Source organism: Sus scrofa, chromosome 1, assembly GCF_054392235.1.
Source record: "Sus scrofa isolate SSC_HxYL_T2T_F1_AM1 chromosome 1, Sscrofa_HxYL_maternal_Yorkshire_Landrace_v2.0, whole genome shotgun sequence".
NCBI classification, from domain to species: Eukaryota; Metazoa; Chordata; class Mammalia; order Artiodactyla; family Suidae; genus Sus; species Sus scrofa.
In genome coordinates this window covers 122,165,280-122,182,105 of record NC_139383.1, presented here as the reverse complement: position 1 = coordinate 122,182,105, position 16,826 = coordinate 122,165,280, and the positions used below count along the sequence as shown (strand labels likewise).

The following is a 16,826-nucleotide window of genomic DNA, read 5'->3' as shown; positions in this document are numbered from 1 at the left end:
TTCCAGACCTCTTTTCGGATGACCCAAGCAAAAACTGGCCCCTATTTATTTTTCTCTCACAGAAAATAATATTTTTTCCTTCAGAGCATGTATTATAATTTGTAACTTAGTCATGTTCACACTTATTTGGTTAATTTATGCCTCCTCCATGGGGCCAAGGCCTCCAGGAGTGGGTGCCGCATCTGCGAGGCTCACCCTGCACATCCAGCACCTTACACGATGCCAGGGGCGGTGGTGAGAATGAACACGAGGGGCTCCCACCCTGGAAGTGGCTCCCAGATGCTCTCTTGGTGCCTTAGAGGCTTGATCTCATTTTCTTCCTACAGCAACCAGATCAGATTGAAACAGAGACAAACGTAGACCCACCCAAGGCTACTTATACTAAGGGTCAGAGCTGGAATTTGAACCTCAAGCACTACTGGAATTTGAATCTCAAGCACTATGTACAGGGCATGATTTAGTATACATTTAAACATTTATTTAATTTGATTTTTTTTCTTTTTTTAGGGCCGCACCTGCAGCATATGGAAGTTCTCAGGCTAGGGGTCCAATTGGAGCTGCAGTTGCCGGCCTACGCCACAGCCATAGCCACACCAGATCCAAGCCACATCTTTGACCTATGCCACAACTTGTGGCAACGGTGGATCCTTGATCCACTGAGTGAGGCCAGAGATTGAACCTGCATCCTCATGGATACTAGTGAGGGTCTTAACCCACTGAGCCACAATGGGAACTCCCACATGTACATATTTCTTTTATAGTTTACTACACATGTCTATCCTAGAAACATAATTATGTTAGAAGCTAACCAATAGAGGAGACAGAAGCATATTATAGAATGTCAAACTCAGAAGGTACCAAAGACTTGAGGTGGGTGGGAAGGAGGAAAGAAAGAAGAAAGGAAGGTGTTGCCGTCATGGCTCAGCAGTTAATGAACCTGACCAGGATCAATGAGGATGTGAGTTTGATTGCTGGCTTCGTTCAATGGGTTAAGGATCCGGCATTGCCATGAGCTGTGGTGTAGGTCGCAGATGTGGCTCAGATCCCAGATTGCTGTGGCTGTGGCGGTGGTGTAGGCCGGCCGCTGTAGCTCTGATTCAACCCCTAGCCTGGGAACCTCCATAAACCTCCATATGCTGCAAGTGCAGCCCTAAAAAGCAAAAAAAAAAAAAAAAAGAGAGAGAGAGACAGAAAGAAAGAAGAAAGGAAGGAGGAAGGGAGGGAAGGAAGGAAGAAGTTAGAAGACAACACGGGTGAGAAGATGCAGGGCATGGACACGTCCAGGCACCTCTAGAACACAGCAATGAATGGCCCCAGGCCTTTGGAGAAGCCCCCTTCCTCCTTTGTTCTCAGAAGCTACTTGGAAGGTTGGACTGACTTAGGGCATCCCAGGGAGAAGGGAATCTTGACAAGAAGAGCGACTGTGCCTGCAGGGTCCAGGGCTCATTACACCCTCAGGGCCAGCTGGTTAGGACACAGGTGATCTAGGGACCCTCTCTGCTCCTCCCAGATATCCACATCTTGGCTGATAATGTAAATTCCCTGGAGAGGCAAATCCTCTTATTCATTAATTAGAGATAAAAAGCTTAAAAATGAAAATGCCTCCTTGAAGCCACACATTAGCATGAATACATTTCATCAGAGGCATAATGAAGGCAGTTACACAAATTAAGCTTGTATAGAAGCAACTGACAGCAGAAGTGTCACTGGGGGATGGGGCAAAAACAGGAATGTATTGACAAGCTAAATGGATGAGGGAGAAAGTTCATGTGCAGTATGGATGAGAAAGAAAAGAAAAGACCAGACTCCAAGGTGACAAGTTTCTAAGAGTATGATTTTGTTTGGCTTGATCTAATTAAAATTAGAAACCAACATATTTTTATTGTGCAACTGCAAACAGGTAGTTCTTTGCAATTCACATTCTCACACTATTCAAATAATGCTGTATTTCTCACTTGATTTTTTTTTTTTTTGGAATAAGAACCTGTTTTGCAGAGACTTTCTTTCCCTTTTCTGGATAATCCTCTAAGTTGGGGACTGGTTAGACATGGAAATTACCTGGTATTTCCAGGATGCTTTGACCATGGACCATGGGCAGCAGTCCCCTTTGCTTTCAGGAAGCCTAACAGCATCTTCCTCACTTTCTTTTTTATTCCACTGGAGAGACCAGGGCATAAATCTAGGACAATGTTCTCCCACCTTGTAAGTACATCAGTTCACTCATCTTTGCTCAGCGTATACTGGTGGGAACGGAACGGGTCGCACAAGGCAAAGGTGCGCAGCCCAAATAGGTGCCTGTGAAAACCTCGGAGAATTGAGGATAAGAGCTTACATTCCTTTCACCAAGTATTTTCAGACTCAACGATGTCAATATTTCATGGCAAGGCCTTTGCACTGGCTGTTCTTTCTGCCTGGAATTCGCTTCCCTGCCTCTCAGCTGGAAGTCTCCTTGGAACCTCTCCGATGACCAAGCCAATGGTTCTTCCTCAGAGGATATGCAGTCCAGACCCCAATGACCTCTAACTGCTGGCACTGGGATTTAAGGATATTTCTGACCTGTAAGGTCACTAAAATCCTAGCAGCCGGCAGGATGCTCTCTATACTCCATGCTTTCCTGAGCTTCCTATTCTTTCTTCTCTCTTGCCCATGAAATGCAAGGCCTTTCCTCCAAGCACCTCTTTTCCACCCATATGTTCTGAGGGGCTGGGTCAAGGTCAAGGTCAAGGGAATCGGGTGTGTGAGAATGTGTAAATGATGCTGTATGATAAAATTTGCAAATCTCTTATGTTTCTATCACATTTTCTTCCTAACAATCAGAATCTACATTTATGCTTATTTCTTCCAATCACAATAGGAACACATGCTGCCTAGCTCATAAAGGTGTTTTCCAAGAATGTAGGGATATTTTCTCAAGCTGCGATTCAAACAGACTGCCATTTCTAATAGTCTTTTAACTTTCTGAAGCATGAAAGGTGTATTGGGCAGGGGTCTTCCTTCTACTCCTTAAAGCAATGCAGGAAGGAGACTTATCCAACCCAACATATCAATAGCTGAGGCTGAGAGATCCTGTTCTAAGCTAGTGTCACCCATCTGTTTAAAAAAAAGCAGTCTTTAATAATTAACGTCTCAGTTGTTCATCAGGAAATGGATGATGCTTCTATAGTGATGCAAGAAATCTCTAAATTTATTTTTTCACCTTCCTAAAGATTTTCATATTGCTCTGCTTACACTAGAGAGGTAGTGGCCCCTGTAATTGAGAGCCGTGAGGGTGGACTTTATTCCTAGTCTCATCCACTTCCAAAAAATTATCAGCAATCTTGAATGTATGGGGACAGAATCACTGAAGTGTTACTGTATGGCAAGATCTGCCCTTCTATTAAGCCTCTAGTAACGTCCCACATCAATGTCCTTCCACTCATGATGACCCACTCTGATGGGCGATAAGTCAGCCACTTTGATCTCATGGCAGAAGTAACAACATCCCTAAAGGGAAAACTACTTTGTTACAAGTGCTGGATTTCAAAGACAATAATTAAGCTCTTCTCTATCCTACTACCTCTTTATTACATAAAATTTGAATTAAATCTTTTTTTCTTACATCTTGCTCCTATGTCATATGCCAGAGAGTCACAATTATTTTCTGCTTAAAATACTAAATATGGGTTCCTTCTTTCATGAAGGAAATTAAATAGATGTGGAACATCAGTGGAACTCTGCTAATTTAGAATCATTAAAGAAATTAGAATCCTGTAATATTTGAAGGACACTAAATTTTATCATTTTCAAAAACAAATATCACAAAAAAAGAACAAGTTCAGGTCCTGCCAAATGCACTTTAATGGAAATATAAAAAACCAGTTTAAATTTATATAGGGACTATACCAAAAATTTGAAGTTGAGTACATCAGGCTTATTCTCTTAAGTAGGCTAAATATTTTCCTAAATTTGTCTTCATACTATTAAATTAAGCAATGAAGTTAAGTCTCAGGACCTCCCCATGTCACAATCACTGTGAATTTCTGTTACTCTAAACAGACAAAGTACTTGTGGCCACTGATTTATTTATAATAAATAATGCCAAAAAGAATCAGATTATAACTTAGTACAAAAAATACAAATAATCTGTAAATGGTCAAAATCTGAAGAGACATTTCTCTAATGGCCAATAAGCCCATGAAAAGATACTCAACATCATTTCCCATTAGGGAAATGCAAATCAAAACCACAGTGAGATAGCACTTGATACCCACAAGAGTGGCTAGAACTAAAAAGTCAGATAATAACAAATGTTGGCAAGAAGGCAGATCAATTGGAACCCTCAAACACTGTTGGTGGGGATGTAAAATGATACAGTTACTTTCTAAAAAAATCTAGCAGTTGATTTCAAAGGATAAATAGAGCTACCATTTGACCCAGCATTTCCATTTTTAGGTATATACCTAAAAGAAATAAAAACACATGCCCACATAAAAATGTGTATGGGAGTTCCCGTCGTGGCTTAGCAGTTAACGAATCTGACTAGCATCCATGAGGATGCAGGTTCAATCTCTGGCCTTGCTCAGTGTATTGAGGATCTGATATTGCCATAAGCTGTGGTGTAGGTCACAGATGCGGCTTGTATCTGGCATTGCTGTGGCTGTGGCGTAGGCTGGCAGCTACAGCTCTGAGTTAATCCCTAGCTTTGGAACCTCCATATGCCATGGTGTAGCCCTAAAAAGAAAAGAAAAAAAGAAATGTGTGTGAACACTGACAGCAGCATTAGTTATTATTCATAACAGCCAAAATGTATGGCTATCCACTCATGAATTAACAAGTGAAATGTGGTATGTTGGAATATTGGTGCAATGGAATATTGTTTGGCAGTGCATAGGAAAGAAGTTCAGGTCTATGCTATGGGATGACCCTTCATGCTAAGTGAAGTTAGTCAGATAGTGAGGGATAAAATGAAATTCTTTGCAGAACAGAAACTGACTCACAGACTTTGAGAAACTTACGGTTACCAATGGAGATAGGTTGGAGTGGGAGGAATGGGCTGGGGGTTTGGGATGGAATGATGGGTTGTGATGATGGTTGTACAACAATAAATATAATAAAATTAATGGATTAAAAAAACATTTTGTAAAATGAAAGAAGCCAGAAACAAGACACACGTTGGGAGTTCCCTGGTGGCTTGGTGGGTTGAGTTGGTGTTGTCACTGCTGTGGCTTGGGTGCCTGCTGTGGCATGGGTCCAATTCCTGGCCAGGAAACTTTAGCAAGCCACAAACAGGTGTCCCCTCCACCCCCACAAAAAAAGCTACACCGCATATAATCCTATTTCTATGCAACGCCCAGAATAGCCAGAATAGCTCTGGGTAGAGCCAGAAACAAGTGTCTGCTTAGGGCCAGGGTCAAGGGGAATGGGACTGATGACCAGGAAAGTGGATTTCTTTTTGGGGTGATAAAAATGCTCTAAAATTAATCGTGGTGATGGCTACACAACTCTATGAGAATATTAAACGCCAATGAACTTTATACTTTAAATGAGAGAATGTATAATAAATGAACTACATCTCAATAAACTTGTTTAAAACAAAAAAGAGGCCAGAGTCACCAGTTCCTTACCTTTGGAGGAATTTTTGGAAGATGCGCCGATAGGCATAACCAGCTCTTCTCACACGAATGTTTTCTTTCAGACCCAGGTACTCTACTTGATGCTTTACCCTGTAAAGGAGAGAAGAATGGAGCCAGGGCATTACTGGTTAATCTTTTCACCCTTTCTCCCACACACCATCCTCCTAGCTGCAGGGAAACATTTTCAAGAGACTATAATTTACAGTGTTCAGAGTCTAAGCTGAACCTCCAGTTATATAAAGTAAACTTTAATGTATTTTAGGAGCTCCCTAGTAGCCTAGCAGTTAAGGATTCGGCACTGTCACTGTTGTCCTGGCCCAGGAATTTCTGCATGCGAAGGGTATGGAAAAAAAAAAGAATTATGAAATACAGCAACTACAGAAGAGACTTTACCTTATCTATTTTTTAATTAATTAATTTATTTGCCTTTTTTTTTTTTTTTTTTTAAAGGGTCCCGCCAGAGGATTCTGGATGCTGGTTCAACTAAGTCCACCTTTTTTTTTTTTTGGTCTTTTTAGGGCTATACCTGTGGGTGGCATATGGAGGTTCCCAGGCTAGGGGTTGAATGGGAACTGCAGCTGCTGGACTACACCACAGCCATAGGAACACTGAATCCAAGCTGTGTCTGCAACTTGCACCACAGCTCACGGCAACGCTGGAACCTTAACCCACTGAGGGAGGACAGGGATCAAACCTACAGCCCCATGGATCCTAGTAGATTTCGTTAACCACTGAGCCACAAAGGGAATTCCTGCCTTATCTATTTAAAAAAATTAGAACAAAAAGCTATATAGCTGTCACTCAGATTAGGAACAAAAACATCAGTTTTTTAAAGGTCTGAAGGAAAAACATTAAGCTTTTGGATTAAATGACCCTGGAGCTATTTTCGTTATCAACCTCCAGTTGAAGAGTGATTCTAGACCTAACACTTACACTTTGAGACCTTACACTTTTAGGCTTTCAAATACAAGCGAAGAAAGAGCTTATAAAACTCTAATTGAAAATGCTTAAGTTAAAAAATGTTCTAGGAGCTCCCAGGGGGCTCAGAGGCTTAAGGATCTGGCATGGTCACTGCCGTGGCTTGGGTTCAATCCCTGGCTCTGGAACTTGTATGCTGCAGGTGCAGCCAAAAAAAAAAAAAAAAAAAGGTTGTACGAGTGTATACAAATTCTAGTTTTCATTGGTTTTTATAAAAATAAAGAACTAGCTGTGCATTTTGGAGAATGGATGCAGGGTAGCAGTGGATTGATCTCACACAGGGCACATTTCTATCAGAGAAAACGCCCGGTGCCTACGTGCTGCATGTTGCAGGTTCCGGGTTGGTAGGGCTGGTACATCTGGGGTGGTGCAAGAATCGGGGAAAAACCACTTCTTGCTGAGAAGCCAAATGTCCTGGAAACAAGTGACAGACCCTGGACGCTAGCTTCTGATTGTCTACTCCAAGGAGATAAATAAATAGGGCACTTGCTGCCTATTAATGCAGGATGGTTGAATGTGAATACTTAGAAACATAATATTTGAGAAAAATAAAAAATAAAAAGGAAAATTCCTCTGTCTTCTGAAGACAGGATGTCAGAATCGTCCTGTGGCTGGGAGGTGGCCACACATGATGGGGTCACTGTACTGACGATGGGCTCATGAGGCATGTCCTGTGCTGGAAAGGCAGTTAGCAGCCAGCATCCTCCTCATACCCTCATGCAGATCACCAATAGCTGTCTCTCCAGCACGGCTCTCAGGAAACCCATCATTTGCAGTGAAGCCCGCACCTGCCAATGCCCACTGTGGGGCTCTAGGTGCCACGTGCTAGGGGTGCCAGCAAAGGATGGTGCTACCATGCCTGCTGAAAACCTCACAAACAGCACAGTGGTCAAGAGCCAGGTTCTGGGGCTGGGTTCCTGACATCCCTGGCTCTGCCACTGTGTCACCTCTCCGAGCCTCAGTTTCTACTTCTGCAAAATGTAGACAGTGTCATTAGTTCTTTCTTTAAGCTGGGTAACATTATATGTCAAGCAGTTAGCCAGCTTCTGGGATGAGCACCATGAAGTGGCTATTATTCTAATATAGCCACAGCTACAATAATCAACCAGGATAAGAGCATAGAGAAAAAAATGGATTTCTTGGAGTGAGAGGATTTTTAGCACGGGTAACCATATGCCTGGGCTTGGAAGGATGACTTGAGTTCACCAGGTACAAAGGAGGGAAAGGCAGGGCACAGTGAAAGCCAAGGGACAAAGAGATGGGAAAGGCCAGTAGGATGGGGGCTTGGGGAAGTGGTAAGGGAGGGCGATGGGTAAGTAGCTTTGATTGCCTTGGGAAGGATGAGGACACACAGCTAGAAATGTTTAAAAAGTGCATTTACTTGGAGTTCCCATCATGGCTCAGCAGAAACGAATCTGACTAGTATCCATGAGGACACAGGCTTGATCCCTGGCCTCACCCAGTGGGTTAAAGATCTGGTGTTGGCGTGAGCTGTGGTGTAGGATCTGGTGTTGCTGTGGCTGTGGCATAGGCTAGTGGCTATAGCACTGATTCAACTCCTAGCCTGGGAACCTCCATAGGACGTGGGTGCAGCCCTAAAAAGAAAAGAATAAAAGGTCTTATTTGAACCAGCATCCAGAAATGTCAACCATTTCAGGATACTTAACTTTAAAAATCTTTTTATATAAGGAATTAATATCCATAACCACATTTGATTTGTAACACTGATCTTGTGACCTAAAGGGGTGGAAATCTGATCCAGGAAAATAATTTTCCTTTCTCCCATCCTCCAAATCAGAAACTCACCACCAGCCTTTCTCTACTAAGGAAAATACTCAGGGTTGCCAGTTAGAGATACTTTCTCATTATAAGTACTTTGCATAAATACTGGCTTCTCCCCAAGCTTTTGAGGCAGTGAATGCATCACCCCTTGATTCAAGAAGAAACATTCCTTTCCCATGAATCACATGGAAAACAATATGCCTTGTATTAAAATATTGTTTCATTCATTACAACTTCCATCATTAGGACACAGAAATTTTTGTCAACAGGACCATCAGGTCAACCTGTTCTTTTTGATTAAAATTCCATGATTTTTGCATATTCTTAGAGCGCTGTCACCTCCTCAGTAAACAACAACCAGGCTGGCAATGCCCACTGTCACCCTGGTTGTGTTCTCAACACCCCCTTGGGAGGAGTCCTCTTTCTTCCTTTTTTTTTTTTTTTTGTCTTTTGTCTTTTCAGGGCTGCACCCGTGGCATATGGAGGTTCCCAGGCTAGGGGTCTAATCAGAGCTATAGCTGCTGGCCTACACCACAGCCACAGCAACACCAGATCTGAGCCACATCTTCGACCTACACCACAGCTCAACAGCAACAAGGATCCTTAACCCACTGAGCGAGGCCAGGGATTGAACCTCCAATGTCATGGTTCCTAGTTGGATTTGTTTCTGTTGCGCCATGATGGGAACTCCAGGAGTCCTCTTTCAAGACCATCCTTGGCCATTAACCCAAGAAGGTCAAGACCAGACAACTCCACTAGGGCAGTAATTAAGAATCCAGGGCAGGCAACCTTGCCAAAGCCAAACAAAAACACATTTTCCACAGGAAAAGAAAAATACACCACACCCCATAAACCTGTAGAATGAGTAACCCTGTCACCGAGAACTTCAATTGACCATGGAAACCTGGCCAATGAAGTGCACTGCCCTCTCACAGACCCCGGTGCTGCACACTCACGGATGAAGTGAAACCATCTGTCACACAGTCAACCTGAATGGGGTGGGGGGGTGATAACAGGAAGCCAGCCCACTGGAAACAGAAATCAACACTTGACCACCAAATACCTCAGACATCGTAAAACCAGCTTACACGGATGTATGTTAGGAAGTTCCTCACTGCAATTCAAATAAGGAATGTGATTAAAAAAAAAGGGGGGATGGGGGGGAGTTCCTGTCATGGCTCAGCAGAAATGAATCTGACTAGCATCCATGAAAATGCAGGTTCGATCCCTGGCCTTGCTCAGTGGGTTCAGGATCCAGTGTTGCCATGAGCTGTGGTGTAGGTCACGATAAGGCTCGGACCCTGAGTTGCTGTGGCTGTGGCATGGGCTGGCAGCTGCAGCTCTATTTGACCCTAGCCTGGGAACTTCCATATGCAATGGATGTGGCCCTAAAAAAGGCAGAAAAAAAAGGTGGAAAACACACATTGGAGGAAATTCTGTGAAAATTTACTGAATAAGCGTACCACTGTCTTAATCTCTCCAGTTTCTGATCAACTTGGTTTTCATGAGGAGGTAGCATCAGGGGTGAGGAACTTCCCACCAGTAGCTGTTATGTCTACACTGGAGCGACTTTCCACAGAGCAGTTTGTTTGGGGCTGCGGAGGGCGGGCCAGGGACGTGTCACGCTTTGTGGGTGAGTGAGATGGTTTCATTCACGATTGTAAGGTTTGGTGGGAAGGGCTGGGGAGGGAAGCTGGAGAGAGTTGGATGTATGGGGAAAGGTTAGCTAAATCAGCACCATTTAGCAATACCTCTGCTTCCAAGACTCTCATAATTTATTTCAAGGGTGGCCTCTGATGCCAGCCTTCTCCTCTGTGTCTACACACACAAGCTGTGGAGGTGGCGTGTGAGGGGTGAGTGGAAGAGGGACATAGAGACAGGCTGACAGACACAAGGCGGACAGATTTGGGAGTTCATTCGGTCAGACTCAAGGGGTCCAGTCTGGATGGATCCACTCAGTCTAAAGTCAAAGAAGCTGAGGACTCAGAAGATTGTCTCAATCAAACTAGGGAGCTGTTCTCCAAGTATGAGGCCCAGACCATGATCACTAGCAACACCTGATAACTTCCTGAGATTGTACATTCTCAGGCCCCAGCCCAGGCCCACTGACTCAGAATCTCTGGGGATGGGGCCCAGAAATAAGCCATCTAGAGGATGCTCTGATGCTTGCTCAAGTTTGAGAACGCGTGTAGGAAGGCCAAAAAATCCAGATGATCTCCATCGGCTACCCTCTTGACATCAACAGAGAAAGTGAATGATACCTTTTAGAAAACTAGAGAGCAATTTAAGTACCTCCAGGTGAATGACCAAGAAGGGGAAGGCTGGGATTCCATGTCTAGCTCCTTCAGAGGAAGGGCTGGAGGAACTGACAGTGATGAATCCATAGGAGAAAAGATCCCGGGAAACATGGAGACTACCGTGAAGTAGCAGAAGAGCTATCAGATGGAAACATCCCAAGGATGTTTCTAATGGCTGATTAGCGATGGAGGTAAAACCAATTTAGAGCAGGGCTGGAGAGCCTACAAATGGCAAGAGGCATCCAAAGGTAGACTGATGGCCCAGGAGAAGTAGGTTCCCCATCAGAGCCTGAATGACATCAACTGGTAATAATACTGTAAGAGGTATCTTAGGTGACCTTAAATTGAAAAATTTGAGCAATTCAACAGAAAAGACGCTTTAGGAACATGCATCTTTTGCATGAGATTGATGAGATTATTCAGAATATTGTGGAATGATCAAACGGAAGGCTACCCACCTCCCAGTAGCACCTTAAAGTGAAAAAAACAGAGGCTGCACCACGAAGTACGAAAACACAAAGAGGATTTGCAGACAGGGAATGCTTGAGCTGGGGTGTTTTCCTTACTGTTTATCTTTTCCTTACTGGAAAGGATCAAGCCATGGATGAGAGAGGATCTTGTAGGTAGGATGGGAAATGGACCCATAAACCTCATCCTCCCACTGGGGTTTAACCTTGACTAAGTCACCTGATACTTAGAAGAGTCTATCTACTTTTTTCCAAGAGAGGAAAGGAAAAAAAGAGTGATTCTAGTATGCTCATGTCCATGTCATCTGGTGATGGTGGTGGGGCTCCACTCTGTAGGTCAAGTCACCCACAAGGTCTCTCTCCAGCCCTGCTTCCCATGTTTGCATGGGCAGTATGGATTCCCCTGGCTGGACACAAAAACTGTACTCTCTAGCCATTGTGTGAACATTTTCCTACTCAACAGCCCCAGGGCATCTTGCAGAGGTCATATCCCTAAATGCCAGGTGGAGGAGGACCGGTGACGTGGGATTCCCCAGAAACCAGGGCCTGCTTACGTGCCACAGTTCTCTTTAGCTTATTCACTCCTAGAGAGTCAGGCTGCTCATCGACACAGCCCTCTGCAGATCACAGAACCTATGGCTCCTGTACACACATGAGCCACTCGTAACAAATTGTTTTTAACCAGCTCTTTGGACCCTCACGGAATTTCAATCCCAAGCTAAGCATTCCAGGCCACATCCTGTGGGAGCAGAAAGGAGCTGAGTGCACGAAGCATGTCCACACAGAGCCTCAAACTAATCTGAAAACCATCCTGACTCTGCGGTATTAAGGTTTGCTTTTTTTCCCTATATGCACCCAGACTAGCCAAGATCAACATTAGAAATGGCTAATTCTGAACTGAATGGTACTGCTAGCAGTTTAGGAAAAAACAAGGTGTGGGGGAAATATATATACAGAGAGAGACTTCTTTCTAAAAAAGTTAAGACACAAGACATAAAATACATTTGAAGGCAATTTAAATTGTTCCTGCCTTGGGCATAAAATGGCCCAATTTGAGCAGAGGGAAAAGGAGTTGCGGCTACAGACGCTGGCCTTCACCTCCTGTCTCTGTCTTCACCATACCTGCTTTCCTCCCAGTCTTTGGGCTTCTTGGTTTCATTGGGTTTGATGCAGCGAATATAGTGAGGTGTACATTTCATCAGGGTGCTCACAAGGTCATTGGCTTGTTTCTAGAAAGGAAAAAAAACATCATTTAGAAACACAGAAATTGCTCTAACAGACCAACTTTCAAAGGAGACCTGCGTGCAAATGTACAGCTAGAAATTCATCTTCAAGACAATTTGTTCCAGGCCTCGCCCGAGAACTACGCCATAGCTCACGGCAACGCTGGATCCTTAACCCACTGAGTGAGGCCAGGGATCAAACCCGCAACCTCATGGTTCCTAGTCGGATTCATTTCCACTGCACCACGATGGGAACTCCCAGAGATACTTTTTATATGCTGTCTCATTCACCTTCTTCCTCACCATGTCCTTTTACAAACCTGCTGACTTGGAGCCCATTCAGTGGTGCAGGAAACTTACTCCTTCACAAATTAAAACAGTCCATCTATCTGTTACTATCTGTTGGGTACCCATGATGCAACGGGGTTCATGCACAAAAAGCCACCTAAATAAGTTTGAAATCGCTTGTGACATATTTCAAATCATGAGTATTGCGAATGTTTTTGAGGAAACAGGGGCGGAGCCCACATCCACATTCTCCCCACCACACAGCGGAGCAAGCCCCTGGGAGCCAAGAACAGGGCACACACACAAGCCCTCCTTACAAGCAAAGGAGTGTGAGCAGAGAAAACCTCTAAAGGAAAATAGAGGAGAGGGCTCTCCAAAACCAGAAAACCAGGACACAGTCAGCAGAAGGGATTTGCGGGCCGTAGACAGCCATCTCTCAATTAGGGCTTTTCTGTTTTCATGGTTTTGGGAAATCTGAAACCCTTGAGAAAAACTCTCGGGTATATTCAAAGCAAAGGTTCTCTGTTTAGATGTGCAGAATACAACAGTCTTTGCAATGCCTGGAATTCAGGGCAAAGCTGCAGAGACTGTATGATCAAAGCAAAGCTCTGTGATAAAAATGTAAATTGACTCTTGGTGGATGAGAGATTGTACTTGAGAGCAAATTAAATGATCTGTGCAACACGTAAGATGAAGCTGGGGAGGGATTGTTTATAACAAAGCTTGTTTTTAAAGTCCCCAAACTTTTTTTTTAAATTGTGTTATTTCTCCACTTTATTTTTAGTTTTTTTTGTTTGTTTGTTTGTTTGTTCTTTTTATTATGGCCACACCTGCAGCCATATGGAAGTTCTCTGTTTAGAGGCTGAAATGGAGCTGAAGCTGTTGGCCTACACCACAGCCACAACACCACCTAATCTGAGCTGCATCTGTGACCTATACCACAGCTTGTGGGAATACTGGATCCTTAACCCACTGAGCAAGGCCAGGAATTGAACCCGCATCCCCATGGACACTATGCTGGATTCTTAACCACAACAAGAACTCCAAGAATATGCCTTAACCATCAACATTAGCATGTATTCACCTATGGGTCAACTTTATTTTTATTTTTTGTCTTTTTAGGGCTGTTCCCATGGCATATGGAGGTTCCCAAGCTAGGGGTCAAATCAGAGCTGTAGCCGCTGGCCTATGCCACAGCCATAGTAATGCCAGATCCAAGCCGCGTCTGCAACCTATACCACAGCTTAGGGCAACACCAGATCCTTAACCCACTGAGCGAGGTCAGGGATTGAACCTGCAACCTCATGGGTCCCAGTCGGATTTGTTTCTGCTGCATCACGATGGGAACTCCCGGTCAACTTTATTTTTATTTTATTTATTTTATTTTTATTTTTATTTTTTGTCTTTTTGCCTTTTCTACGGCTGCACCAGCGGCATATGGAGGTTCCCAGGCTAGGGATCTAATCGGAGCTGTTGCTGTAGGCCTACGCCAGAGCCACAGCAATGCGGGATCTGAGCCGCGTCTGTGACCTACACCACAGCTCATGGCAACGCTGGATGGTCAACCCACTGAGCAAGGCCAGGGATTGAACCCGCAACCTCATGGTTCCTAGTTGGATTCGTTAACCACTGCGCCATGATGAGAACTCCATCAACTTTATTTTTAAGGCTTCTTATTTTTTTACTTTTTATGACCGCATCTGCGACATAAGGACGTTCCCAACTAGAAGTTGAATGGGAGCTGCAGCCACCTACCTATGAGACCTACACCCCAGCTCATAGCAATGCTGGATCCTTAACCCACTGAATGAGGCCAGGGACTGAATCCTCCCATCCTCAAGGATACTAGTCGGGTTCATTTCCACTGAGTCACAATGGGAACTCTCCTACGGGTTAACTTTGGATGCCCCTTGAGGTGGCTGGGGAGTAGCAGCTTAGAGTTATCCTGACTCCAGATAAGAAGACCCCATGAATTAGAAGAGAAAATGACCACAGGCACTTTCCCAGCAGAAGCAGAAAATCAAAACATGCAGCCAGACAGGACAGTGAGGAGAGGCTTAGGTGACAGCTCCTTGTTCTACCCCTCACACAGACTGTCAGCAAGCATGAACTGGGGTCCTGGCTCTGCTCTTTGCAAGCCATGTGACAAACCACGAAATTTCCTTGGGCCACAGTTTCCTCATCTCTAAACTAAGTTGGCTGAACTAGAAGACCTTTCCTATCTTACTCTGAAGGTTGGAATAGATGGAATAGATGTTAAATGTCTACCAGTCAAGGAGTTTCCTTGTGGCACAATGGGTTAAAGATCTAGTGTTGTCATTGCAGCAGCTCATGTGGCTGCTGTGGTGTAGGTTCGATCCTTGGCCTGGGAACTTCCACATGCCTCGGGCACTGCTGCGCGAGCGTGAGCATACACACACACACACACACACACACAATGTCTACCAGTCTAATGACTTCCTGTCACTTCTGCTCTGTTAGAGGCCTGGTCTCACTCAGATAAAGCTGCAGCTCAGTCTGCTTTGCCAGCTCTGAGCATCCCACCTCTCTACAGTATCAATCTTCAGCTCTAATTTCAAATCTGGTCCTCCCCCCGCCGCCTTTTGTCTTTTTAGGGCTGCACTCATGGCATATGGAAGTTCCCAGGGTAGGGGTCTAATCAGAGTTGTTGCTGTCGGCCTACACCAGAGCCACAGCAACGCCAGATCCAAGCCGCGTCTGCAACCTACACCTCAGCTCACGGCAACGCCAGATCTTTAACCCACTGAGCGAGGCCAGGGATGAAACCCGTAACATCATGGTTCCTAGTGGGATTCGTTTCCACTCTGTGCCACGATAGGAATTCCAAGAATAGTCTTATTTATAACCAGAGATAGTGGGAGTTCTCACCAAACAAATATTCTATTAATTAAATCCCATAGAACAGTTTTAGAAAATTAGAATACAATGAATTACCTAACACTACAACTACATTGAACACACATTTCATTTTTCTTCCAAGGAACTCAGGATCCCTTTAAATGCTTACACCTCAGGGATATCATTAAGATGATACTTAGAACCAGCCTCACCAGCTCTCCTGCTAGCCCTCCTGCCATAGGAAGCCACCCTCTGAGTTGAGCCCCATGGTTTGTGCCTCGATCCCCACAGCCCCCTCTGCACTGTGCTGCTGCTTCTGTTCCTGGTGACCCCAGCTGGCATGCAGCAGGGGGGCACATGGTCACGAATTGTGCTGCCAGTGCATGCAGACCCTGCAGGGAATCCACCTCAGGAATATCCACAGAGTGAAGGTGATACGCCCCGGACTCCATTGTGGCTAAAGAGAAGTCATAGACACTTTCCAGGCTGATAAGAAAGTGTGTCTCAACCTGCATCCCCCTGGTTAAGAAAGTCACTGAGAAGATGCTAAACAAGAGCAGTGCTGACTGATCTAGAGAGATGGAGGAAGATCTTTGGCTACCGCTGTGGTCTTAATGGAATGGAAAGAAGAAAAGCAAATAACTCCCATGGCCACTTGGACTGTGTTTAATGTGTCTGGCTACTACTTAAGAGATTTCTTCTATTTATTTACATACGTATTTTTTTTTCAAAGCTTGTATATTAATCTTCTAATATTTACTGATTGATTGATTGTCTGTCTTTTCAGGGCTACACCTGCCAAATATGGATGTTTCCAGGCTAGGGGTCAAATTGGAGCTGCAGTTGTCAGCCTACACCACAGCCACAGCAATGCCAGATCCCAGCCATGTCTGCAAACTACACCGAAGCTCAAGGCAATGATGGATCCTTAACCCACCAAGTGGGGCCCAGATTGAACCCACATCCTCATGGATACTAGTTAGGTTTGCTACTGCTGAGCCACAATGGCAACTCCTGTTTTATCAAATATTTAAAGATATGAATGTGTTTGGCAATTCTCTGTAGTGTTATTTTGAAGGTCATTTTTATGTTAAATCAGAGTTAGTTCAGCCTTGACCAATATTTACTTTGAGGATGATGTGTTTTAAATGTTCTTCATTCATTAAACTATTTTTTTTTTTAGTGGGAGGGACACCACACTGTCCCATCCACTGTAGTAAAGGCTGAGACAACAGTGGGGGATATAAGCAAATAGATCACTGTAAGTAGGGGTAGGGAATGTATGTGTACATTTCTATTGATGAGAAGATTATCAGTCGT

General features: G+C 44.2%; 1 protein-coding gene across 8 annotated transcripts in view; it reads right to left on the bottom strand.

The window, feature by feature from the left end:
- The window catches only part of MYO1E (myosin IE), a 224,024-nt gene that overhangs the window by 45,369 nt on the left and 161,829 nt on the right, over positions 1–16,826 (bottom strand). For 5 of the 8 annotated variants that reach the window (XR_014810374.1, XR_014810375.1, XR_014810376.1 and 2 more), the window contains exons 17-18: positions 12,259–12,365; positions 5,604–5,702 (exon numbers count right to left, since the gene is read on the bottom strand). Coding sequence is in view for 2 of the 8 variants with exons in the window: in XM_021073512.2 (XP_020929171.1) it covers positions 5,604–5,702; positions 12,259–12,365 (206 nt within the window). In the remaining 6 variants the exon portion in view is untranslated. Of the gene's footprint in view, positions 1–5,603; positions 5,703–5,936; positions 8,010–9,060; positions 12,366–16,826 lie in introns of those variants that run through there. The other 3 variants (XR_014810377.1, XR_014810378.1, XR_014810379.1) reach the window with 3 other exon arrangements.